This window comes from Tenrec ecaudatus, chromosome 18, assembly GCF_050624435.1.
Source record: "Tenrec ecaudatus isolate mTenEca1 chromosome 18, mTenEca1.hap1, whole genome shotgun sequence".
NCBI lineage: Eukaryota > Metazoa > Chordata > Mammalia > Afrosoricida > Tenrecidae > Tenrec > Tenrec ecaudatus.
In genome coordinates, this window is record NC_134547.1 from 7,506,387 (window position 1) to 7,533,559 (window position 27,173).

Sequence of the window (27,173 nt, forward strand, 5' to 3'; positions counted from 1 at the left end):
TTGCAGTTAACAGCCCAACACATAACCACGCAGCCACCTAACTAGGATGAAGGGGGAGATAATACACTACAAGGGAGACATGGAGTGGGAGTGGGGGGTGGTGGTGAAGGGAGAGAGGACAGAGGGAGCCCTTGGGAGATTAGATCCGTTGTTTAAAACGGTGACCGCAAAAAGCCCAGCACGTGGGAAGAGCTTGTCCGAGATCTCCGTCTGAAGTGGAGGCGGCCTCAGAGACGGGATGCAGGCCAGACCGAGGCACCAAGACTCAGCGGAGCCACACCAAGACTGGTGAATGTCCTAGCCTGGCTAGTCTAGAGAAACAAACCCGTGACATGCCTCTAGGTACAAGAAAAGAAAGCCTCTTCTGTCGAGAAGCAACTTCATCGAGAAGGCACTACGGCCCAGTTCCACTCAAGTCAGTAGACCCAATGCTAGCCGGGGGCCCTCTGCAGACTCACACGGCCACCGATGGATGGCGCCCAGTGGGGAAGCAGGAATCTGGGGGAGAACAGGCCGGCGTGTGCAGCATCACGTGGATCCAACCTCGGTGGAAGCAGGGCAGGGCACCGACAGCCCACATGGGGCCGCCTCTGAAAGCGGGCACCGAGCCCCAGTGAAGTCCCAGGGAGAAGGAAGGGGATGTGGCAGAGATAAATCCTCTCTGTTCAATCTTGATCTTACGCCGAAGGCCGCGCCCCCTCGGGAGGTGTCATCAAATTCCCACTTGATGGGCAGGGGTGACTCCACCTCTAATCAGAAGTGTCCTGATGGATAGAATCCCTAACCCTCAAGAAGAGGTCCCTTCTCCTCATTCCGGCCTTAAACTATGGGGATTGAGACAGAGGGGCAGGAGGGTTGGCTTCCTGGTCCGTTAAGGCAAAGGCTAAGGCAATTCCTGGCTCTCACACCTACTGCATACAAAGGGGTCACACAGGCCCAAGGATCAAGTCTGTCCTGGGGTTTGCTCCCCTCCACCTGGAGAGGAGCAAAGCCATCTGTCTGAGCTGCTATGCCCTCCCCCCACCCCACCCCACACCATCTTCTCATGCATTCCCTCCACAATGGGGTTGGTTCTCCAGTTTGACCCAATAACTTCCCCGGGGGTCAGTAAGGAAGTGGCCTCGGGAATGGAGGAGGCCTTGGGCTCGCCGGGGACACAGCCAAAGAAGCAGAGGATCGGGGCTCTCAGAGTGTCGCAAAGAAGAAAGGAGACACACACACACACACACACACACCCCCTACTGCATTACCAAGGCGAACACACGCAATGGCTTTTCAATTACCCTCAAACTTGAGATTTCCCAGGCGGCCCGTCCCCCTCCAGCAGAGCCAAAAGTAGAGAGACAAAGCCCTTGCCTTGTAGGAGAAGAGAGCTGGGCGGGGCCTGGCTTGGGGTTAGAGACAAGCCCCCCCCCCCCCCCCCCCGTGACTGTGACCGGATGTGGACATGAACCTGGGCAAGGAGGAGGAGCCCAGCTTTGCTGTCAGTCCCCAGGCTGCTGGGCCTTCGTGTCCCGCCGTGGCCACTCCGGCTTTTAACGAGCCCTGTTTGCTTCTCCTAGGCTCTTTCGATGTGAATCCCGTGCAGGGTGGGGCGGGGTGTCCCTTTCCCACCAACCTAACCTTGGGCAATCCTGGCACCTCCTGCACCTGTCAAAGAGGGACATTCCCCCCACCCCGGTACGGTACATCATGTATGTCACTGCGGTTGTCGTGCCTACACAGGAGCACACGGTTCGGTCTTTCCGAATGTACAAGTCAGAGATGTGGATGTCATTCTTAACGTGGTGTGACGCTCCTCCCCCTCCTCCCCTGAGCTGTTCCTTTCCTGTTCACGTAAACTGGCCCCTAAGCGCTTATCGAATCTTTCAAGTGACTGTGGTTCTTGTGAGTGCACAGCGACAGGGCTTTCAAAGAGCACAGCCAAACTCATTTTCAAAGCTTGTGGCCCATGGTTCCCACTCATGGCAACCCTGTAGGCCAGGGTAGCACTGCCCCCCGGTGGGCTCCCAAGACCGGCACGCTCTACCGGAGTAGCAAGCCTCAACTTTCTCCCGTGGAGCTGCTGGTGGTTTCGAACTGCTAACCTTGCCGTTAGCCACCCGACAGGTTAACTCGACGCCACCGGGGCTCGCAGAAGGCAGGCAATTTCAGAAGTGAAGCGAAATGTGGTTTGGCATCCAGAAGATGTCAGGGGATTATTTCCAGCTTGTGGTTGAAAGGGGATCTTGGGGAAATAGTTTTCAGAGCTTCAGCCAACCTCCTTGACTTCTGCAGGCGGGACCCCAGCAGAGTTTTTCATCATGTTCCACATCCCCTCCCCCCAATTGATCAGGATTCTTCTGCAGACTCTGGGGAGTCGCAAAACCCATTGTCTGCCAGCAGACTCTGACTCATGGTGTCCCCCCCCCTCCCCCCCCCCGCCCCATGTGTGCCAGAGTCACTGCAACTGTGCCAGGACTGCACTGGGGATGTTTTCTTGGCTGTCACCTTCAAACAATGGTTCTCAACCTGGGAGTCGCGACCCCCTTGGGGGTCGAATGACCCTTCCACAGGGCTTGCCCAATTCATCACAGTAGCCAGATTCCGGTGATGGAGTTGCAACCAAAATAATGTTATGGTTGGGGGTCACCACCACATGAGGAGCTGTGTGAAAGGGTCGTGGCATCAGGAAGGTTGGAAACCACTGCCTTCCCAGGAGGCTTTTTCTCCCAGATGCCACTGGGTGGATTCGAAACGCTAGCCTTTCGCTTTGGCAGTGGGTCCAGCCCCCCGGGAGCTATGGCGTAGAGCACTACAGGAAATACCTCACAGCCTAACTGCCCCGCCCAAGAGATGATCATGCTCCTGAGAAGCCCTCGGAGTGGCCAACAGGCAGGTGATTAGATACTTGTGGTCGATAGTCACCGGGGAGGTGCCAACCGAAACCACAGCACCGCTGCATGCCCCTGGGATGGCCCTCGCCAGGAAAACACGTGTCGGCAAGGATGTAGAGAAATCGGAGCCCTCATGCACGACTGGTGGGACTGTGAAGCGCTTTGGTGGTTTGCCAAACCGTGAAAACACAGAACGACCCTCGGACCCAGGGACGCCACTCCTAGATACATGCCCAGGAGGACTGGAAGCAGGGACCCCAGCTTGAGCAACACCGTCCACCGCGGCGCTGTCCGCAGAGCCGTAAGCTGGAGATGACCCAACTAACAAAAGGTTCATCGGAACAGGGCAGGCACCCAAAGCAGCGCTTTGGGGCCACACAGACGGGGGTGGGGTGGGGGGGCTCGTTGCATGCCGCGGCAAGGATGAGCCTTGAAGATACAGCGAGTGAAATAAGCCAGAAGCCCAAGGGCCACGTGGTATATGATCCCTCTGGTATGAAGCCTCTGGGGCGGCAGCCACCGTGTCAATCTGGCTCACGGAGGGGCTTCCTCTTTGGGGTCTGCCCCTTTACTGCTCCAAGCATGACGTCCTTCTGTAGAGACGAGTCCCTCCCGAAGACACAGCCAAAGCACATAAGAAGTCTCGCCTTCCTGCTTGCCAAGGGGCAGATTGTTGTTGTTGTTGTTGTTGATGTTCTACTGAAGTCCACAGGTGGAGTCAACAGTCCTCGCCAGCACCAACATACATATGCATCAATTCCTCTCCCGTCTTCCTTCCCTGTGCACGTGAGGCAGTTGGAAATAGCAGGGCTTGGGTTTAGGCACAGCTTAGTCCTCAAAGTGACAACTGTCCTTTTTTTTTTAACTCCTTGAAAGAGGCCTTTAAAAAAAGAGAGAGAGAGAGAGGTCTTTGGCAGCAGATTTGCCCAAGGCAATACATAGTTTGATTTCTCGACAGCCGCTTTCATGGGTGTCTGATTGTGGATCGGAGTAAAATGATGTTCCTGACCTCTGGAATCCGCTCCCCGTTTATCAGGATGCTGCCTCTTTGGTCCAGTTGCGAGGGTTGCTCTTTCATTTACATTGACGTGCAATTCAATGGCGGGAGTATTTGATCTTCAGCGGGAGGCACTTGAAGTCCTTGTCACTTTCAGCAAGAGAGGTGGCGTCACCTGGGTCTCACGGGTTCACCATGGGCCTTCCTCCGAACCTGACGCTTCCTTCCTCATCCGGTCCAGCATCTTGGATGATTTGCTCAGCACCCAGGATACCACCTTGAGCCCCACAGTGCCCTTTATTCGATTTTTAAAACTTATTTTTTTTCCTTTATTTGATTTGAAAGACAGCCTTTTGCCTGTCTACAGGTCGCACAAGTAAGAGGTCTGGAATTCCTGTCCTTCGCCATGTTATCCCTCATGTGCTTTCCACGAGGTTTACAAATCATACAATCGTTCAGTCATAACCAGGAGAATTGTACAATCATCACTACATCTGTCTTTTGTTGTTTTTTCATCTGTCTTTTTTTATGAGAAAACTGTAATCTCTATTCCATTTTCTGTGCACTTAAATATATATATATAAATCATTTTTTCAGGGACTCTTACAGCTCTTCTTTTTTTAATTAAAAAAATTACAGCTCTTATAACAACCCATGCATCCATTATATCAAGCGCATTTGTCCATATGTTGCCATCATCATCCTCAAAACATTTTCTTTCTACTTGAGCTCTGGGTATCAGCTCCTCTTTTTTCCCTCCCTCCCTCACCTTCCTAACCTCGTGAGCCCTTGATAAATTATAAATGATTATTCTTTTCAGATCTTACACCATTCTCTGTCTCACTTCACCCACGTTTCTGTGGATTTTTATGGTCCCCAGAGTCAAATCCTCTTGCCTGGTCCATAAAACACGGGTAGACATCTCTCTGGTCATCTCTGCCCTTAGCTGAGATCCAGCGGCCACTGATATCCCTCATTGCACGTCCTCTTCGGAACCCCATGTGACTTTCCCCAGCAGCTCCCCTATCAATGTACTGCTGCCACCCCCACCCTCCCCCTGCCTAATCGTCAGCAAAACTTGTCTTGTGGTATTGTCCAATAATCTCCACTTTCTGTTGGTTCTCCTCTCTTTGGAATGGACGCAAACCTGGATAGAGCTCTTCCAGGTGGTTGTACATGAACTCCTGTGGTCACATTAGCGATCACAGGGGCTAGTGACCACCTGGACGCCAGGGTGACCCAGGAGAGGGTACTACTCTTTTATAAGCAGACAGAGCCCCCCAGAGGCAGTAGCCCCTCTGCGTCAGCTTCCTCGAGTTGCCAGAGCAAAGCACCATATTCTGGGTGGTTGATGAGAAGAGACACGCATTGCTCATTCATTTGTGCTTTCTTTTCCTTCTGCCCCTGCCACCCCACCTCCACCCCACACCCCCATCACCTAAGTCTGTGTCTCCACCTCTTATCTTGGTGGGTTTTTTTCCTTTTGGGACCATGGCGTCCTAAAACATGGGTCTTATGTGATGGCATCACTGGACACACTATCTTCCAAACCCATCCATCTCAGGAGATGTTTGACCGTTTCCTCGTTATTCCTTAGCAATGCACGGAGTGTTACAGGAGGCGACCTCAAAACCAGCGGATATGATGATCCTCCAGGGCTGGGGAGAACAGCTGCTGGGGATTGCTGAGGCTGGAAATCTTGATGGGAGTCGAAAGCTTCGTGGGTTTCGAATCCCTGGCCTTCCAGGTCAGCAGCCCAGTGCAGGGCACTACACCACCAGGGCTCCCTCCCACGGTGTGTGTGCACCCCAACTTCGTTATCCATTCCTCCACCGACGGGCATGTAAGTTGTCAGAGTATATCAGCCTCTAATGACCTCGGGGTTCATCAGCGCACCTGTATGGCTAGAAAAGCTAAAGGTCATACTAAAGTCATAGAAGATAGAGAGAGTGAAATAAAGGGATCAGACACATTTCACGGTAACATGCTCACCTCCAGGATGGCCATGATCTCAGCAGCCAGATCCACAGAGAGAGAGATAGAGGGAGAGAGAGAGAGAGAGAGAGAGAGAGAGAGAGAGAGAGAGAGAGAGAGAGCATCTTTACTGCCCTGGGATATTTGTAGTTAGCCGTAAAGCATGCATATTCAGTAGTTACACACATCACAGTCACAAGGTGGGTGGTAGCCACAGTAAAGTCCCTGAGCTCACAGGTGAGGAAACCTAATGTATTGGGGGAAGGCAAGGGGGTGGGTGCCTCTGTCGGAGGAGATAACAAGAAGGTCTGCTTCTACAGGGATACAGAACCAACCGTGTGCTCACTCTAAGGCAGCATAGCTGTTAAGGGATAATCGATAGGAGTGCTATTTAAAGCAGGCTCATGTGCTTGGACTTGATCTCTAACTTACCAAAGTGGTGGCTTTCCTCCCGTGGAGTACCAGCTTTCCAGATTCCCTCTGTGATAAGTTAGGGAATAGAGCCCTCGTCCTATCTCCTCCCAGGGTTAGTTTTCACCGTTACATTGTTTCCATCTTCTCCCAGTATATGAAGGATGATCCTGGGCCCGCATGGGCCTGCTCCAGCTTTGCTCCGTGTTCTTCAGGGTACAGACTGAGGCGAGAGATTGCTAGGAGCCTAGGGTGTCTCCACTGCCCTCTCTCCAGCATTTACTTTCTTTCTTTTGAAGAACAGAAATTTACTGTCTCGGGGTGCTGGAGGCCAGAAATCCAAACGAAGAGTGTTGGCCTGGCCACGCTCACCCAGAAGGCACTAGCAGGGAGATAGGCCTTGACCCAGGACCCAGATGCAGCACTTGTTTTAGATCCCCCACCCGCCCCCGAACACAAACTCACTGCCACCGAGTTGATTCCACACATCGTCACCTGCCTCTGTGACTTGCCTACCCTGTAACTCTTTACAGAAAGTAGAAAAGCCCCGTCGTTCTCCCCGCCCCCCCCCCCCCGGGGTGGAGAGAGCTAGTAGTTTCGAACTGCTGACGTTGGCGTGGTTAGCATCCTAACCCTCTCTGCCTCCCTCCTCCTCACCCACACCTCCTTAAAGCCTTCCTTTCGGGGTGGGTAAAAGACAAAGCAAATGACATCGCCTAAAGTCTGTCATTTTAACCATGTGAGAGGTGCCTCTCCACCATACTAGCTCCGTTTGTGTGCTCCGTCCTGGTTCGCCAGGAGCAACCAGCCACACCACACCTGGGAGCGCCCTGCTACTGGGCATCTGGTAGGGCCACTCCTTTCCGGCCCTTCAACAAGCACAGTCTCCCCCTGCACGCGGGCCCCTCTCCTCACGTGTGTCACCAACGGCCCTTGGCCCTCCCCGCAGCTGTGCCCCCACCACCACTTCACAGAAGAGGGCGCAGGCTGAGGAAGGAAGACCTGAAGGCAGGTTGTAACTCAGGAACCCATGCCCGGCCCCCACCCTGTGCTTCCCCTTGCCTCAGACTTTCTTCATGACAGACTCACTTCCCGAGGCATTTCATGCCCTACTGTGTGCTCAGCCTGTGACCCACTCAACATGGCGAGGGAAGCCCTTTTCTCCTCGCCAATCCCAGGAAGGGAGAGTCTGTGTTCAGCTCCCTGGAAGAGCCCAAGCCTGGGGTGGAGGGGTAGGGGGCAAGGGACTAAGACCGGGCAAATCTGCCTGGAGTTGGTGGCTGGACAAAGATTGGGGGCGCTGTGATCAGCAAGGCCAGGGCTCTCCCTGCTGGTGGACCAGGGCCTCTTGGGCTCCAACTGGAGCCCCTGATGACTAGGGACAGGTTGTAGACCAGCTGTGGCAGTGGCACTGCTACAGGGAGACTGCGGGCTGGCTCCTCAGGGTGGGTGTTCAGGTCTGTGGGCACACCCATGTGGGTGCCTGGCATGGACAGGAATGCGTCTAGATATAGTTTAGGGGCTGATATCATAGGGACCCAAACAGTCGTGGTGAGAATTCACTGAGGGAGAAGTAATGTGCCTCCCCGCCGCCGCCACTGGGGACCCCTCTGCACCTGGCGCAGAGCCTTGTGGCCACTTCACTCACCTGATCTCCAGGAAAGCACTGCCGCTGCCCCTGCTTTACGGAAAGGGAGCCTGACACTCCAGGGGGCCCATTCCAGGTCCTGGGCCTCCCGCCTGCCACAGTTTGGAGGTTGGGGGTTCAGTGAAATAGGGGGTGCAAGTCCCCTGACCCCAGGGGAAAGGATGGAATACGAGGAGGCGTCATGGAATTGTTTGACAGGGGAGACTACAGTGTTGTTTAAATCACAGGAGCGCAGATGGCGTAGAGGTTACTCTTTGGGCTACAAAGTCAGCATTTCAAAAGCACCCCCTGCTCCTGGGCTTTCTGCTCCTGTAGAGTTCAGGTCTCAGGAACCTACAGGGGCAGTTCTACCCTGTCCTACAGTAAGGTCCCCATGCGTCGGCTTCAACTCCAATGGCAGGAAGTCCAGTTAAATCATAAACAGCAAAAAGAAATGAGCGCATAAAAGCCCCAGCTTGATCCTGGGAAACTTTGTTTCCAACTGGTTGCCATTCAGAAGATGTAAGAACAATGTATCCTAATGGTGTGAAGATGAACAATTCACTTAATCGTGTCCCCACCATGGTTAAATGTTTAATAAAGGATGGTAATGGCAAAGGGGGGGGGGGAAGGTGGTAACGGCAGTTTGGTTTTTTTTTTAAACAACAGAACAGAGTGGGTTTAGGCTTTGGATTTGTTTTGCTGTTGTTTTAAGCTTTAATCATGTTTACTTACAGGAGCTGAAGTGGAGAGTCTGCCTGTGTTAGTCTGGGTTGACTAGAGAAACAAATTCATAGACACTCATGTGTATAAGAGCTTTATATAAAAGAGCAATTGTATATTGAGAAACATCCCAGCCCAGTCCAGATCAAGTCCATAAGTCTGATATGAGCGCCTACGTCTGATACCAGTCTATAAATTCCTCTTCAGACTCACGCAGCACATGCAATAACGCCGAATGCAGGAAGATCACGGGCCAGTGGGTAGAAGGTCTTGTGGATCCAGTGGTGGTGGAAGCATCGCAGCGCTGGCAGGGGTCTCCACTTGGCTCTATCAGTCCCAAGAGTCTGGCTGCCATCGGGGTAGCTCCATGTGCCTTGTCACCAGGAATGACTCCCAGGGAGAGTCACTGTGTCTGGCCTCCTGGGAGCTAATTATCTCCACAGCACCTCCAAAATGAGGTCATCAAGCTGCAACCTGATTGACAGGCTAGCCTCTGTCCCCTTCGCAAGTTGACAGATTATCTAAGCACCACACCCCCAAGAGACCAAGTGGTCGGAGGGAAGTTGGGGCAGGAGACACACACACACACACACACACACACACACACGGGAGCTGAGAAGCAGTCCGCAAGGCCTCCTTCAAGACAGGGGCCACATGGCCTCTCCTGATGGCTGCTTTGTGTCCATGGGAACTGGTACAGGGCTTGGCATGGGCAGGGGTGAACCAAACCCCTAAACCAAGCGTGTTGCCAGGAGCCGAATCCAGCATATAGCGACCCCCATCCATTACAGAGCAGAACTGCCCCCATGACGTTTTCCTGGGGTCCATCTTTTCGGAAGGCATTTGCCAGGTCTTGCTTCCACAGCACCGCTGGGTGGTCAGGCCCATCCACCTTCAGAATAGTGCTGCTGCTAGTTACCATGGAAACCCTTCCAACCCCACAGAGGCCCCAGGCACTACAGGACACAGCCGGGTCCTGCGCAGACAGACCCTGGCCGTTGTTCCTCTGTTGGAGCCTCTGGTGCAGCCCCGTGTCCATCCCACTGATCGAAGGCCTTCCTCTTTTTCTCAGTACCCCCTGCTTCACCAAGGACGTCGTCCTTCTCCGGGGACTAGGCTCTCCCGACAGCGTGTCCTACGTGGGGACACAGCTCCAGCTGTTTCTTCCACGGCAGGTCTGTTGGCGCTTTGGGCGGCCCTCTATCAGGATCCTCCCACATGTCTCTGCACCGGCGTCGGATCTCTGCGCTTCCAGATTCACAGCCCAACTTGCGCATGCGTAGGGGGGCGCTGGAAACTAGGGCTTGACACTGACCTCCCTGCCTCTCCGCATTCTACAGAGATCTTGTGCAGTTGCATGCAAACCGTGCGCGCTACCCAGGGTCCTAGGTAAGGGGGTGGTCGTCAGGAAAGGTGGACTGACGGGGTGAGGGAGCTCTGGGGACATGGTCACTTAGGCAGGACCCCAGGGATTCCTGGGCCAAATGACTTTTCCTTTCCTGGCGCCTAGCGTCTCTGCACTATTGCATCAGGCCGAAGATGTCAGAGTGCTACAGGCTGGAGAGGGTCCCTAAGGCAGAGCCATTTATGAACCTACCCACCTAGCCTGTCCCACTCCGTGCCTGCATCTCCATGCCAGGCCCAGCCTTCCGCCTGGATCTGCTTACACCATCATCTGCATAATTCTTGTATCCCCTCCTCATTCAAGGTTAGGCTCTGGGAGGGTAGGCGTCCTCTAACCTGTCCGCAGTTGGTCCCAGCGCCTGGCATGACTCCCGGCACATAGTAGGTGCTCAGGAACACCTGTTGAATGAGCGAGTCAACACAGGGGCTAGCGCTTAACTGACCAGACTGTGAACTGTCCTGAAAACCGAAGGACACACATACACACACACACACACACACACACACACACACACACACACACACGAGAGAGAGAGAGAGAGAGAGAGAGAGAGAGAGAGAGAGAGAGAGAGAGAGAGAGAGAGAGAGCAAGCAAAGGAGAGGAGAGGGGAGGGGAGGGGAGGGGAGGGGAGGGGAAAGGAGAGGAGAGAGAAGAAAGCAGGAGATGGGAAGAGAGGGGTAGAGGAAAAACAAGAAGAGAGGGAAAGAGAGAGGCAGAGAGGAAAGAGAAGAGAGATAGATTAGAGAGAAGAGGGAGACAGGAGGCAAGGAGCTGTGAAGACTGTGTCTGGACTCCAGGCTTTCTGCTTTGGAGCATTTAGACAGGGAGGGCACTGTGGCTTCATCTGGCTGTTTCCACGGCTGTGCTGTGCACTATAAAACACAGGAGGAAGCATATAAAACATGAGGGGGAGCAGGGCAGGTGGTGACAGCTAACACCCACCTGACAGCTTTCCCAGGCCTATCAAAGAGGACCACCACCTTAGGGCGTGTGGAATGGGGTCTGACACCTCACAGGTGCTTAATGAGTATCCGGTCCCCTTTTCTTTTCTTGGGAAGCTGCCCAGGATAGCACCTTGTGTTGTTAGTCAGAGATAGGATCAGCCTTGGCTTGTTGGGGGAAACGAGTAGAGAAATTGGCTGGCTTTGGTCTTCGGGTATTGAGATTAACAGCTCAAAATAAGAGAAAACGCATCAGAAGCAGGAAATGGAATAAGAAGAAACTCTTAGTCGATCCAAAAGATGCCAGAAGTGGGGGAGGGAACAGGCTACAAAAACCAGGGCAAACAGAATAAGAAGAAAGAGAAGACAATGCAAACCAATTATGCAGTAGCAATTCCAAGCATACTAGTCATTACAATAAATGTACGTGGGCTAAGTCTCCAACGGGAAGGCAGGGATCTTTCCGATGGAATTTAAAGCAACATCCAAAAGACACGCTTGCACGTGAAGGGGAGAAAGGTGGAACTTTGAAAAGATGACAAACACGAACCACAAGCACGCCAGGCGCAGCCTGCATAACGTCTGACACACAGATCTCAAAGAGGAGCCCTGGTGGTGTAGTGGGTTTTACGTGTTGGGCCGCTAGCAGCAAGGTCAGCGGTTCAAACTCACCAGCCGCTCCGTGAGCAAGAGACGAGGTCTTCTGCTCCTGTCCAGATTTACAACTTCAGACACCCACAAGGGCAGTTCTCCTCCATCCTGTAGGGTCTCCATGCCTCAGCATCAACTTGATATCAGTGCCAACTAAGCAGGGAAACAAAATAAACAGAACACGATGAGCTCCCAGGGACCAATGAGAGGCTGGTAGCATGGTGTCCCCTCACACAGAGACCCTCTCCCTCACACGAGCTCCATCCGAATCATTGCATCCCCAAGACCCTTGCCGGGATCCAGTACATAAGCAGCGGATGGATGAACAAGGGCCACTTGGGCAAGGTTTAAGAGGGTGAATAGGAGTTTTCCACGTGGATGGCAAAGGGCATCCTGAGCAGAGGGTACAGCTTATGCAAAAGTGGAGCAGATTGGGGGGTGGGGGTGAGCTGATACCAAGGGCTCTATAGAGAGTAAATGTCTACAACATAATGATGGTAACATATGCTTGATACAATGGATGTGTGGATTGCTATAAGAGCCCCCCCATAAAATGATCTTTCAATATAAAAAAGGGTGGGGGGAGCAGGGTACTCGATTGTATTCTGAGAATTGATTTTGGCCAACTAGGGGCTGTGCAAGAGGGGAGGAGAGGCAAACCCCAGACAAGGCAGGGCATCGACCACCAAGCTGAACTTCCTCCAAGGGAAGTGAGGGCCATGGAAGATTTAGAACAGGGGTAGCTCTGGGTGGAAGGAGACCCTGGAGGAGATGGACTGGAGGGGAGAGAGAGTCTCAGAGCGTGGAAAAGGAGGTGCTGGCTTTGACACCCAACAAGGAACAAAATCATCAGGACTTGCTGACTTGGCTGGCTGCACTAGGAGGCAATGAGGGCAGGGAGAAGGGTGGGGAATTTAGGCTGCAGCCCAGCTCCCAGGCTCTAAGTGGAGAGGTGGGCTCCAGGGGCCCCCACCAAGGACAGGTCCCCAAGATGAGGGAGGAGCTGAAGGGCATCAAGCCAAACCAAATCCATGACCATCAAGTTACTTCTGACTCATAGTGACCCTATAGAACCGGGTAGCGCTGCCCCAAGACGGTTCCCAAGATGGTAACACAGGAGCAGACAGCCTCGTCTTTCTCCCAGGGATGGGTTTGAACCTCTGACCTCATGGTTAGCTGGCCAACACATAATCCACTGCCCCACAGGGGCTCACAGTGTTGGGGCTCTCGCCAGTGCTCAGCAGTGGGGGCCACCTCCTCCTTCTCCTCTAGCTGTTGCCTTCCACAGCAGGGGAGTGCACCCTCCGTGCACAGCCCCCCTTCCACTTTTCTGGGAAGAGGAACCCTTTCCAGATCCTACGGGTCTGGTTTGGGAGCTCCTACTTCACAGAAGCTGGGACTCCCTTTGGGTCATTCCCAGCCTTGTTTGATCAGGAAGGAGCTGCTCTCCCAGAAACAAGCGCAGACAAGAGCATGGGGTGGGAGGAGGGGAGAGGAGGCAGCGCTGGGCTGGGTTCTTCCCTGATGCTCACAGGCACCAGATGCTCCCATCCTGAGTGGACCTTCGACCATTGCAGGATGGGAGATGCCTACCGCCCCATGATGGAATGCAGGAACCTGGTGGAAGCCTCCCCTAAGCCTCAGGGACCTGCATGCAGTCTGCTCCTGCCATTCCTCCTCCACTAAGGCAGCTCCCATCAGCCTCTTCCTTCCGCTCCCCAGGGTAGCCATGCCCCCAAGAGGCAGGAAAGCAGAAACTACAGCTCGGAAGACTGAAGTTACCCTGTTGGGTTGTTGTTTTTTCTGGGACAGAATCGTACTGCCATTAAAACCATGCTTTAAAGCATGTCTAGTGATGTGAAGGGACATTTAATGCTATGGAAGGACCTTTCATGATATGGAGGGGGACACCTAATGAAATGGAGGGGGAACCGTCAATGATATTTGAGAAGATGCTCATGATACACTATTATTAAGGGGAGACACAGGGCCCAGCAGACTGCCTAGTATCACCCTAAGTTCATAAAAACTTCTGGAAGATGGTTTTAAAATATCATTGCAAAAAATATATATATCATTGCATCAGATGCACAAGAGAACAAGCGCTTAGAAGACTTTGGACCACACCGTTCACATGAGTTAACATGCTGGGCAGAAGTAGCATGCAGGCTGGTTTTTCTTTTCTTTTGATACTTTTCCCCCATAACGAGCATATATTATTCTGATCAGCAGAAGGGGGAACAGTGAGCATGTAAAGTTACTCTAGTCGTTGTTTGATCAGATGTGGTGCCCAACCCAGGGTCTAGAAACCCGGAGACGTCAATGGATGCTTACCCAATGAGGGAGGGAGGGTGAGATGGATGGTTGAGTGTGTGCATGGGTGGGTGGGTGGGTGGATGGATGGAAACTAAGCTGGAAAGATAAATGCATGGATGGACAGGATAGAAAGTGGATGGATGGGGAGATGGATGGGTTGAAAGTAGTTCATAAAGATGGATGCATGGGTAGAAAGGAGAGAAATGGATGGAGCAATTGTTGAGTCTGGATAGATGGAAGTTTGGAAAGATTGATGCATGGATGGATGGGAGAGAAAGTAGGCAGTTGGATAGAAATAGAAAGACACTGACAGGAATTATGTATGTTGGGTGGAAGAAGTAGGGACTGACTGGAAGGAAGGTGGGAATGGAGGGAGGGAGGGAAGGGAGGAATGGAAGATGGGAGAAGGAAAAACAGTTCTATGTGTTTGTATCTAGTGTGGTACCCAGCCCAGGGCCTGGCCCACAGATGATTGCAAAGTTCACTAAATCAGAGCAAGGGAGGGAGGGAGGGAGGGAAAGAGGGAGGGATGGGTACTGTGTTAGTTCAGGTTGACTAGAGAAACAGATCCAGGGAGACTCACCTATGTATAGGAAAGAACTTTATATCAAAGAGTAATTGTATACTAAGAAAACATCCCAGCCCAGTCCAGATCAAGTCCGCTAGTCTGATATTAGCCCATATGTCCAAAACCAATCTATAAATCCCTCTTCAGAGTCACGCAACACATGCAATGTTACCGAATGCAGGAAGATCACAGGCCAGTGGGTGGACAGTCTTGTGGATCCAGTGGCAGTGGAAGCATCTCAGCACAGGCATGTGTCTCCGTGTGGCTCCTCCAACTCCAGAGCCCTGGCTGCCATCAGCGTGGCTCCATGTGGCTTATCAACTGGAATGTGAAGCCGAGAGAGGGTGTGTTCTGCCTCTAGGGAAGAAGACAGGAATTCCCAGAATCCTCAGAAGACCTTGCCCTCACAGAGGCCTCAGTGGCTCTGACCTGATTGGCAGGCTACACTCTACCCCTTGGCTCAAGTTGACAGGAGATGATGTAACTGCCACAGATAGATAGTTGGATGAATAGATAAATGGATGGATGCATAAATGAAAGGAAGAAAAATAGGTCAGGACAGTGGGTGGGAGGATAGAAGGAAGATAGGTTAGAAGGATGGATGGATGGACGGATGGAAAGGAAGATGATGAGCGGTGGGGTCATGCAAAGAACAAACGACTCCCTCCCATAATCATACCCTGGGCTGTGTGTTTCTAACATCAAGCTGAGTGGTCCCTGGGGGAACGGTCTGCACTCGCAAGACCACGAATTGAGGGGTTTGGTGGTTGGAATCCCATCCAGTGGCACGGGAAGAAAGGCTTGTCAATCGCCTTCCATGAAGCCTGCAGTCAAGAAAAACCCTGAAGGGGGCGGGTCTGTACTAACATCTGGGTCCTCCAACAGCAGGTTCCTGTTGGCGGTAGTGGTTCCTACCCCCACCCCCCAGGAGCCCCTTCAAAGTGGCCCGAAGCGTCCCAAAATGTAAGGGGAAAGGACTTCCTCACCGGAAGTCACAACCTTATAAGGGATGGTGCGCCGATCAGGGGGCGGGGCGAAACCCTGGTCCCGCCCCCGGGGGCGTGAGCAGGCAGCTGGGCGCAGCGACGCTCCGCGCGTGGGGTGGGGCTGGAGGCGGAGCCAGAGTAGGGGGCGGAGCCTGACCTACCCGGGCTGCATGAATGCGGCCAGGGCTCATTCCAGAGCAGAGAACTTGGAGAACTTGGTGTGGAAGGGCAGAGGGGAGGTGTCCAGAGAACACAACCAAGTGGGAAGGGAGTTCCAGGCGGGGCATCGCAAGTGCCAAGGCTGAGCGCGCATCTTGGCTGCCTTGGAGAGCTCCTGGCGGGGCGGTGACCACCAAGTGTGTAAAGACCATGCTGAGTTAAGTGCCCGGTCGCTAAGCGGAAGGTCGGAGGTTCAAATCCAGCAGCCCCTCTTAGGGAGAAAGGGCCTGGAAAATCGCTCCTTTAAAGATAATAAACTCTAAAAACCAAACTTACCGCCATTAACTCCGACTCCAACTCATAGCGACGCTATAGGACAGGGTAGGCCTGCCCCTGTGGGTTTCTGAGGCTGAAACTCTGTACTGTAGTCGAAAGCCTGGTCTTTATGGGTCTCTAAAGGGAACGCACTGCCCTGGCGCTGGACTGGCCCAGGGCGCCCTCTCTAGAGCCTCCCTTTCCTCCTTTCAAACGTGGGCCCATAACAGTCCACTCTCTGGAGAGGAGTAGGGAGAGGAAGACGCCCTGAGGGCGCTAGAAAGCACCCTATATAAACACTTGCCTCCCAAGAGGCAGCCACTCGCCAGTGTCTACTGAGCGCCCCGCCCCCCCCACTCCTAGCCTCAGCGGGTCCCCATGGAGACACACTGTGGGTGGGCATAAGACAGGCACCCACCAGATTTCCAACACTTAATATGATAAAGAGTGTCAAATAGCTTCGTTAATCATGCTTTTCCATCTTGATTACAGGTTGACAAAATATTTTGGATGCATAATAAATAAAATTTTATTAAAATTGATTGCACCTGCTTTGTTTGGAGGTGATTCCCTGTGTACAGCGGAGCAAAACACTGCCCGGTCCTGTGTCGTCTTCACCATTGTGTCCCTGGGTTTGAGTTCATCCAGCCAGCCACCTTGTCCATCGATATCCTTGATGGTCTCCCTCCTCTGCTTTCCCAAGCCTGATGACCTTCTCAGGAGGTGGTCTTGCCTGACAAGTCCAAAGTCGGTGAGATGGAGTCTCCCCATGCTTGACTCTAAGGAGCATGCTGGCTGTACTGCTCCCGAGACAGACCTGTTTGTTCTGTGGGCAGCGCGGTACTTTGAACAGTCTTCGTTGTCTCAAATGTGTTCATTCTTCCTCGGTCCTCCTTGCTCATGAACAACATTCGCATGCATAGGAAGCAATTGGAAATACCATAGCTTGGATCAGGCACACCTTCGTCTCCAAAGTGACAGCTTGCTCTTCAACACTTTAAAAAGGTCTCGTGCAGCATGATTTACCCCAGGCACACGACGTTCGCACTCTTGACTGCTGCTTCCATGAGCATTGATTCTGGCTCCAAGCCAGACACAGTCCTTAACATCTATCAAGCTTGTCTCCATGTATCATGACTGGTCCGGTTGTGAGGCGAAAATACGATGGTCACAAAGTATGCTGATCATGGCGATGATCCTAAAATAACATTTATTATTTTATGGTTATTACTAAGCCAGAAATATGACTTCTTTGGATGGGTGCCTCCCAGGTAGTTGGCCTTTTTCTTTGGTGTAGAACAAAATTAATGTCTTATCTTGCCATTTGGGGGCTGACTGGGTAAAAATGGCAGCAGGACTGTGTTCAGGAGGCTCTGTGAGAGGGTCCCTTGGCTTGCCTTTTTCAGCTTCCAGAGGATACCGGCATTCCTTGGCTTATGGTCCCCTCCTCCATCTCCATGGCCAGCGGCGCCGACCTTCTCCCTGCCAGCTTTACATCTCTTTCCGTGACTCTCCTGCCTTCTTCTTCCCCTCTTTCTAAAATGTATGTTGGTTACTTGCTATGCCTTCCCTCTCCCCCAACATTGTTACCGTGGAAATGATTCAAGACAGCAGAAAAGTTGGCGGGATCATACAGTGAATGCCCGCACAGGCTGGTGTACAGCCACACCCGGCCTAGACCAGTGTTTCTGGAAGTGGGAGGTCCCGCCCCCCGGCGACAAGCCCTGGAATGACCCAGGAAGGGCTGCGAAAGCCAATCAAACTACTCACGGCCTCCATCCGGTTGATTTTGACCCATCGAGACCTTGTAGGACAGGGTAGAACTGCCCCTGTGGGTTTCAGAGATGAACTCTTGCCGGGCGTGGGAAGCCTCCTCTCTCTCCCAAGGAGCCTGGTGGTTTCGAGCTGCTGACCTTGCAGTTAGCAGTCCAACGGGTGACCACGACGCCACCAGGGCTCCTGGCAAAAGCAGATATCCTCACTTTGTTCTGGGTGATGTGCTCTGTCATGTTTGCTGGTGTGGGGTGCTGTGGAGGCAGAGCCAACTCATGGCGACCCTAGTAAGACAGAACGAAACACCGCCGGGTCTGGCCCCATCTTCACCTGTTCTTAGGTTTGGTCCCATTGCTGAAGTCACGCAGTCAACCCATCTTGTCGAGAGCCTTCCTCATTGTCGCTGCCCCTCTGCTTTACCAAGCATGGGGTCCTTCTCCAGAGACTGGTCTCTCTTGACATGTCCAAAGCCCTTAAGCCCAAGTCTCACCATCCTTGCTTCTAACGAACATTCTGGCTGTACTTCTTCCAGGGCAGATCTGTTGGTTCTTTGGGCAGTCCATGGGACTGTAGCATCATGGGACCGTGGGTGTGGGTGTGTGAGTCTGGGTAGACTAGAGAAACAAACACAGAGAAGCTCAGATGTGTAAGAAAGAGCTTTATATCAAAGAGTAATTACATATTAAGGAAACATCCCAGCCCAGTCCAGATCAAGTCCATAAGTCTGATATTAGACCATATGTCGGCTACCAGTCTGTACTTTCCTCTTCAGACTCACACAACACATGCAATGATGCTGAATGCTGGACGATCACAAGCCAGTGGGTGGAAAGTCTTGTGGATCCAGTGGCAGTGGAAGCATCTCAGTGCTGACAGGGGCCTCTACATGGCTCCTCCAGCTCCAGGACTCTAGCTCCAGAAGTGTAGCTCCATGTGTCTTGTCAGCAGGAAGACAAAACAGAGAGTGTGGGTCTGGCCTCCAGCGAGCTATTTCTCTCCGTAGTAGCTCCAAATGAGGTCATCAAGCTGTGACCTGATTGACAGGCTAAACTCCACCCCTTCACTCTTAATAGTCTCAAGTTGACACCAGATTATGTCACTACCACAATGGGCTATTGTCCAATTTTTCATTGTCGGGAGGGCACTGGGTAACTTTTTTTTAATCTGAAAATGGGGCCATTGGCCAAATAAAGTTTGGAAACCTCTGGCCTAGGCCCTATAATTCACCTTTACCACCTGTCCACTTCCGGGGTCCCTGCCTTTCACCCATCCATCTTGGCTGCTGGGCATGTGGTAATATATAAGTCACAACGCATGGTGTGTTTCAACCTCACTCACTGCCATCGAGTCAATGCCAAGTCACAGAGACCCTCTAGAACAGGGTAAAACTGCCCTGTGGCTTTGTGAGACCATAAATACTTTGGGGAGTAAATAACCCCATCTCTTTCTCCTGCGAAGCGGCTGGTGATTTCAAACTGCCGACCTTGAAGATCACAGCCCAATGTATACATAACCACTAAGCCACCAGGGCTCCGCTCTCTGTCAACCAACTTCACATTTATGAGGTTCATTGAATGACGAAACCATCACCACTCTCTGTTTCCCTGTTTCCCCGTTGCCACTGAGACACCCAGTGTCCCCTACACAGGAGCCCTGCATCTGACTCAGAGTGACAGCACAGGACAGAGTAGAACTGTCTCATAGGGTCTCCAAGCCTGTCATCCTCACGGAAGCAGACTGCCACCTCTGGTTCTCTTTGCACATCTCGTGGTTAGCATCTCTAGCCTTAAGCCCTGTGCCCTGGGGCTCCTTCCACCCACCTCCAGTTCCTCCTTATAAAACTAGTCTCTTTCTAGAAGCTTGCCAACGTTAGCGGTTTCAGACTGTATTTGTTCTCTGGGGACTGGATTCTTTTTACTCAGCAGCGGTGTTTTCAAAGACCACCCACTTCTCTCTGTGGATAAGGCGCATTCCACTGTGTGGGGGGTGGTCCACCCCGTGTCAATCCATGAGTCCATCACTGGGCATCTTGGTTGTTTCCACCTTTGGGCTATTATGCGATGAATATAGGTTTGCAACCAGGGTGTCTGTTATTTATTTGCTTTTATTCACTTGTTGCTGTTGACAAGACACACACGGATCCCTATTTATTTGTGTCCCACTCAGGGACAGCCGAAAGAGCAAAGTCAATCCGTCTTGGAAGAAGGACAGGTAGACTGCTCCTTAAAAGGAAGGTTTCTTCTCAGGGACTCTGGACATGTTGTCAGGAGAGACCAGTCCTGGAGCAGGACATCATGCTCAGTGACGTGGAGGGGCGGCGAGGAAGAGGAAGGCCGTGATGGAGATAGAGGGACACAGTGGCTGCAACAAGGGGCCCGACGCTAAGCGTGCCTAGGCTGGTGAACATGACGCAGGGCCCGGCAGTGTTTTGTTCGGTGACACATAGGGTCGCTGAGTCAGAACCGACCCAAGGGCACCAAAAACAGCAAGTCTGTGGCATTGTCAGATATACCGTCATTTTTTAATGACGCATATTTTATTGTGTTCAGGGTGAAGGTTGGCACAGGTTCCCACTCAAACATCGTCTGTTCACACAGGTTGCTCAGTGACCTCAGGTGCTCCCTTCACAACGTATTCCATTCTGCTTGGTCTGTTTGAGCGACTCAATGCCAGGGGTTGATTCCGACTCATAGGGACCTATGCGAGTCCGGGTTGACTAGAGAAACAAATTCATAAGTACTCATATATGTATAAGAAAGAGCTTTATATCAAAGAGCAATTGGATATTGAGAAAACATCCCAGCCCAGTCCTGGATCAAGTCCATAAGTCCGATATTAGCCCATATGTCAGTACTACTCCATAAATTCCTCTTTAGACTCACGCAGCCACGCGATGATGCCGAATGCCGGATGATCACAGCCCAGTAGGAAGAAAGTCTTGCGGATCCAGTGGTGGTAGAAGCATCTCAGTACTGGTGTGGGTCTCCATGTGGCTCCTCCAGCTCCAAGGTTCTGGCTCCAACAGTGCGTCTCCCATGTGACTTATCAACAAGAATGTCTCGCAAGGAGTATGTGAGTGTCTTGCCTCCAGCGATCTATTGATCTCCTTCTCACCTCCAAATGAGGTCATCGAGCTGCGACCTGATTGACAGGCTACACTCCACCCTTTCACAAGTTGACACCAGGTAACGGAACCACCAGAGGACGCTACAGGACACAGGAGAGAACTGCTCCTTGGAGTTTCTGAGACGGAGAAGCTTTACAGGAGCAGACAGTCTCCTCTTTGTCCCATGGAGCATCTGGTGGAGTTGAACCATGGACATTGTGGTTTGGGCAGCCCAGCGCTGAGCCCACTGTGACACTAGGGCACTTTCTGTTAGGGCGCATTGGCGGTGGTAGGAGGTACCACCATGTCAGTTAAAACTCATAGCCACCCCATGTTCAACAGAAGGGAACGCTGCCCGGTGCTGTGCTCGCTCACAATCAGGATTGCTACAGCCATGGTGCCAAGCCATCTCGTCGAGGGTTCCCGTTGTTTTTGCCAACCGTTGACTGTTGCTAACACACTATTTTATAGTCTTTTGTTGGTGGAAGGGAAATCCCTTCATTGGGGGCTCTTATAACAATCCATTGTATCAGGCATATTTGTGCATATTGTTGCCATCATCATTTTCTAAACATTTACTTTCTATTTGAGCCCTTGGTATCAGCTCTTCATTTTTTTCCCTCTCCCACCCTCCCACCCTCATGAACCGTTGATAAATGATAAATTATTATTCTTTTTCATATCTTACACCATCTGCTGTCTCCCTTCACCCATGTTCCTGTTGTTCGTCACCCTGTGGTGGGGGTGGGGGTGGTAATATGTCAATCATTGCAATTGGTTCCCCCTTTCTCACCCACCTTCTCGATACCCTCATGATATCGCTACACCCATTATTGTACCTGAGGGGGCTATTTGTCGTGCATTCCGTGTGTCGAGTGCTCTTACCTGTACCAGTGTATATGCTCTGATCTAGTAGGATTTGTGAGGTAGAACTGGGGTCTTAATGGGGTGGGGGTAAGCATTAAAGAACTAGAGGAAAGTTGTGTGTTTCATCGATGCTGTACTGCACCCTGACTGGCTCATCTCTTCCTTGTGACCCTTCTGTGAGGGGATGTCCAGTTGTCTACAGATGGGCTTCGGGTCTCTATTCTGCCCCACCTTGTTCGCATCAATATGATTGTTTGTTTGGGGTCTTCTGATGCCCGGGTATCAGCTCATCTATTTTCTCTCCCCCCACCCCTTCCCCAATAGATAGAGCCTTTTAAAAAAAACGTTTTTAAAAGACTTTTTTTTTTGTCAAAGGGGAAAAGAAACAAACCTTGAAGAATAAGACAGTGTGATTGAACGATGGAATGGTATGATGTCTGAATGAGGTCCTAATAAAATGGTTTGAAAGAAAAGATTTTAAAATTGCCTGTAATCTACAACCCCTGGAGCTGACCAAGTTTCGCAGTCTTCCAGTTTGCGCGTGCGCGCGTGCATGCGTGTCTACAGAGACCGCACACACAGCTCTTACTGTCTTTGTCCCTTTGGTGAAGCTTCGGTCCCACAGTCCACGGTCAAGGGCTCTCTGCATCCGCTTTGGCATGATGACACGAAGGAGTCTGGCGGCGCTGTGAGTTAAGGCATGGAGTTGCTAGCGGAGAGGTCGCCCGTCAGGTGCTCTCAGGGAGAAGAAGACGAGGTAGTTGGCTTCAGCAAAGATTCACAGTCTTAGAACCCCACTGGGGCAATGCTACTGTCCTACCGGGTCGCCATGACTCAACTGCCATGGGCTTTGGGGGTCACAAGAACAGCTGAATCGTGCACTAAACCAGAATCCCCCCAATCCATCCATGGCTGTCCCATCTGCAAAGGCCACTGAACCCTGCCCATCTGGGGTGACTGTTATTTTAAATAGCGGTGGCATCCCTTCCAGCATCGTAACAACAGGCAAGCCGCCACAGTCTGACACACTGACAGACCCAGGCGGGTGGTGGGGGTGGGGGGTGGGGGGCAAAGAGTGTGCGTTCTGATACAACACGGGTTATAGCACAGACTCTGTCACACCCCTTTTAGGTCCGATAGCCCCATCACACATGTCGAGAGTGAAGTGTGTGATTTGTCACCTGAGTGAGATCAATAGCTGTGGCAGGAGTGAGTGTGTGTGTGTGGGGGGGGGGGAATTTTGATGAGCCTTTTGCCACCACTGGGACTGGTGCCCAGGTGTGGGAGAGGCTGCAGGTCTGCTGGGATTCCAGATGTGGGGATTGAATCAGGGCTCGTGCTGGGAGAGAGGACCCATCAGGCATTGAGAAGCCTGCCTGGCCTCAAGGAGGGCTTGGTACGCCTTAGCTGCTAGTGCTCCAAGCCTTCCTCTTTTCTCTGGATGAGTTTTCATCGGACACACCACCCCCCTTTTGAGTCTACTGTCTGGGGAGTTGGAAGAGTTGCATGCAACCATGTCGCCACCACCCCAATGGAGAACATGGCCATCACCCCCAGAAAGTTCCTGGATACCCCTCCTCTGTCCTTCCCCATCCCCAACCTCACCCCGATCACACACACCACTCGGCAAATGGAGCCTGTCATTCGAAGGGAGTGCTTGGGTGCCCGGCTTCACAATGCCCATGTGATCAGGACCAGTTGTTGTTGACGGGGTGCCCCATGTTTGTCAGTTGACTTCCGGTGGTCTCTAAGCTCCCGGAGACATTATGTCTAACAGGACACATGATGGTCCAGCCCTGAGCCATCTTCACGATGCTTGGTATGGTTTGGGTAGCCCGTGGGTGAAGGGTGCTCTCCTGGTCATTCCATTGTGTGGAAGTACCTGCGATGGGCCATCCATGCCCACGTGGAAAGACATTTGGGTTATTTCCCCTTGGGGGCGGGGGCTGTGGTTCCTCTGTGAAGCTGGACATATTGTCTTCACATCTCTCGGGTCAACACCTAGGAATGGCATGGTGGCCAAGTCCTACCGACGGGACCTCTCTACCCAACACTGTAAAAACCTGCTTTTCCAAAGTGGTTGTCCCCATCTTTGACTTCCCACCACCCAGTCGCTCCGCCCACCTCCAACCCCCTCCAACACCCCGATCTCCATCCTTCTGATCATGCCTCGCCCAAGTACTAGCAGTCCTGATCCATGTCCCCTTCCTCCCCTCAGGTGATCCGGACGGACACGTTCAAACACCTGAGACACCTGGAGATCCTGCAGTTGAGCAAGAACCTGGTGCGGAAGATCGAGGTGGGCGCCTTCAACGGGCTGCCCAGCCTCAACACGCTGGAGCTGTTCGACAACCGGCTGACCACGGTGCCCACGCAGGCCTTCGAGTACCTGTCCAAGCTCCGCGAGCTCTGGCTGCGGAACAACCCCATCGAGAGCATCCCCTCCTACGCCTTCAACCGCGTGCCCTCGCTGCGGCGCCTGGACCTGGGCGAACTGAAGCGGCTGGAGTACATCTCGGAGGCGGCCTTCGAGGGCCTGGTCAACCTGCGCTACCTCAACCTGGGCATGTGTAATCTCAAGGACATCCCCAACCTGACGGCCCTGGTGCGCCTGGAGGAGCTGGAGCTGTCGGGCAACCGGCTGGATCTGATCCGCCCGGGCTCGTTCCAGGGCCTCACCAGCCTGCGCAAGCTGTGGCTGATGCACGCCCAGGTGGCCACCATCGAGCGCAACGCCTTTGACGACCTCAAGTCGCTGGAGGAGCTCAACTTGTCGCACAACAACCTGATGTCGCTGCCCCACGACCTCTTCACGCCCCTGCACCGCCTCGAGCGCGTCCACCTCAACCACAACCCCTGGCACTGTAACTGCGACGTGCTCTGGCTGAGCTGGTGGCTCAAGGAGACGGTGCCCAGCAACACCACGTGCTGCGCGCGCTGCCACGCGCCCGCCGGCCTCAAGGGGCGTTACATCGGCGAGCTGGACCAGTCGCACTTCACGTGCTACGCGCCGGTGATCGTGGAGCCGCCCACCGACCTGAACGTGACCGAGGGCATGGCGGCCGAGCTCAAGTGCCGCACGGGCACCTCCATGACCTCCGTCAACTGGCTGACGCCCAATGGCACGCTCATGACGCACGGCTCGTACCGGGTGCGCATCTCCGTGCTGCACGACGGCACGCTCAACTTCACCAACGTCACCGTGCAGGACACGGGCCAGTACACGTGCATGGTGACGAACTCGGCGGGCAACACCACGGCCTCGGCCACGCTCAACGTCTCGGCCGTGGACCCCGTGGCGGCGGGCGGCGGCCCCGGGGGCGGCGGCCCGGGGGGCGGCGCGGGGGGCGGCGCCGGCGGCTACACCTATTTCACCACCGTCACCGTGGAGACGCTGGAGACGCAGCCCGGGGAGGAGGCGCTGCAGCCGCGCGGCACGGAGAAGGAGCCGCCGGGGCCCACGACGGACGGCGCGTGGGGCGGGGGCCGCCCCGGGGAGGCTGGGGGCGCGGGCGCGTCGTCCACCACGGCGCCCGCGCCGCGCTCCTCGCGGCCCACGGAGAAGGCGTTCACCGTGCCCATCACGGACGTGACGGAGAACGCCCTCAAGGACCTGGACGACGTCATGAAGACCACCAAGATCATCATCGGCTGCTTCGTCGCCATCACCTTCATGGCGGCCGTGATGCTGGTGGCCTTTTACAAACTGCGCAAACAGCACCAGCTGCACAAGCACCACGGGCCCACGCGCACCGTGGAGATCATCAACGTGGAGGACGAGCTGCCCGCCGCCTCGGCCGTGTCCGTGGCCGCCTCGGCCGTGTCCGTGGGCGGCGGCGGCGGCGTGGGTGGGGACAGCCACCTGGCCCTGCCCGCCCTGGAGCGCGACCACCTGAACCACCACCACTACGTGGCGGCCGCCTTCAAGGCCCACTACGGCGGCAACCCCGGGGGCGGGGGCTGCGGGGGCAAGGGCCCGCCGGGCCTCAACTCCATCCACGAACCTCTTTTGTTCAAGAGCGGCTCCAAGGAGAACGTGCAGGAGACGCAGATCTGAAGGCCCCGTGGGTGGGGGGCCGGACTCGAGCGGGGGAAGGGCTTGGCGGGGGCTGGGGGCTGCCTCCGTGGCCCCTCCATCTTCCGGACCTGCGGGGCGGGGGGAGGCGGGGAACTGGCCACCGCAGCTGGGGAGCCCCAACCCCAGTCACGCCTGGACTTCCATCCAGCCATTCAGGAGAAGGACCAGAACGTGGGGTGGGGCAGGGGAGGGACGTATCTCCACCGTCTCCCCTCACCAACCTGCGGAGGAGGGGGGCCCCCTGCCTTTGGGAGGGGTGCTCTATACCCTCGCCACGCGGCCCGCCCTCTCAAGGTCACCCGAATTTTATGGTTGTTTATTTTTGTTTGTTTTCCAGTTCAAAGCCACTCCCCTTCCACCTGTCCCCCACCCCACAAAAAAAAAAAAACGGGCCCTGAAAACTGAAGACTGAACTCATCTCCGGAGAAGCCTCCCTGACACTCCCCCACACCCAATCCCTGCCCCCCCCACCCTGCGCTAAGCTCCACTTCAGCCCTCATCCCCTTTGACTGAGGGGGGTCAGCCTTCCTCTCTCCCCTACCCCCCCTTCCGTCGCCCTCTCCCCGCCCCCACCCCCACAGACTCTTTTGATACCGAAGGGAGGTTTGCGTCTATGACTACCTGCTCTGTAATTACTTTAAAAAAAAACAACAAAAACAAACAAACAAACAAAAAAACACGGAAAACGCTACGAAGACTGTTTTTGCAAGGATTCTGAAAAGCTGGAGGGGAGAGAGAAAAAAAAAGGGTGGAGGTGGGGTGAGGGGCCAGGGAACTCAGATGGGGAACCCTGGGGTGGGGAGAAGGTGGGCGGTGGGCAGGCAGGCCTTGGTACCCCCCTACCACCAGCAGGAAGTCCTCTCAATCACTTACTAGCTCAGGGGACTCAGCCCCACCCCCACCCCCCAGGAGGGAGAAATTTTGCTCAGCGATGAACCAAAAGTTGGTCAAAACCCCCCAGGGGTACGGCGAAAGAAAGACTGGGCGATCCTTCGAGATGGCTGGTGACATGAATTCCCGCCCCCCAGCTTATAGGACAGGGTAGAACTGCCCCTGTGGGTTTCTAAGGCTTGGCATCCTTACTGCTCCGGAAATCTTTCTCCCGTGAAACCATGAAGCCGCGGGCATTTTCTAACGGTTGACCTTGTGGTGGTCATCCTCATTCCCACGCAGAGTGACCCTACAGGACAGGAGTGGAGCTGTGTCATAGACCTCCGGTGGCCATACCTTGTACAGAAGCGCAAGGACCGCGGGATCTTTTCTTCATCCGGGAGTTGGTGTGGGTGGCACCCGCACCCCCCACCCCCCTACACACACTTTTTGGTGAACAGCTGAGTGCGTAACTAGTGTGCCACCATGGCTTTGTGAAGGTAACCCACTGCCCCCGTTGAATCCATTCT

At 53.7% G+C, this 27,173-nt stretch overlaps 1 protein-coding gene across 1 annotated transcript in view; it reads left to right on the forward strand.

The window, feature by feature from the left end:
* Positions 1-25,788, forward strand: part of LRRC4B (leucine rich repeat containing 4B) — a 59,974-nt gene extending 34,186 nt beyond the window's left edge. Inside the window, exon 3 of the mRNA XM_075537280.1 lies at positions 23,914-25,788. Coding sequence (XP_075393395.1) covers positions 23,914-25,752 — 1,839 coding nt within the window. The 3' untranslated portion in view covers positions 25,753-25,788. The remainder of the gene's footprint in view (positions 1-23,913) is intronic.
* Positions 25,789-27,173: the final 1,385 nt, after the last annotated feature.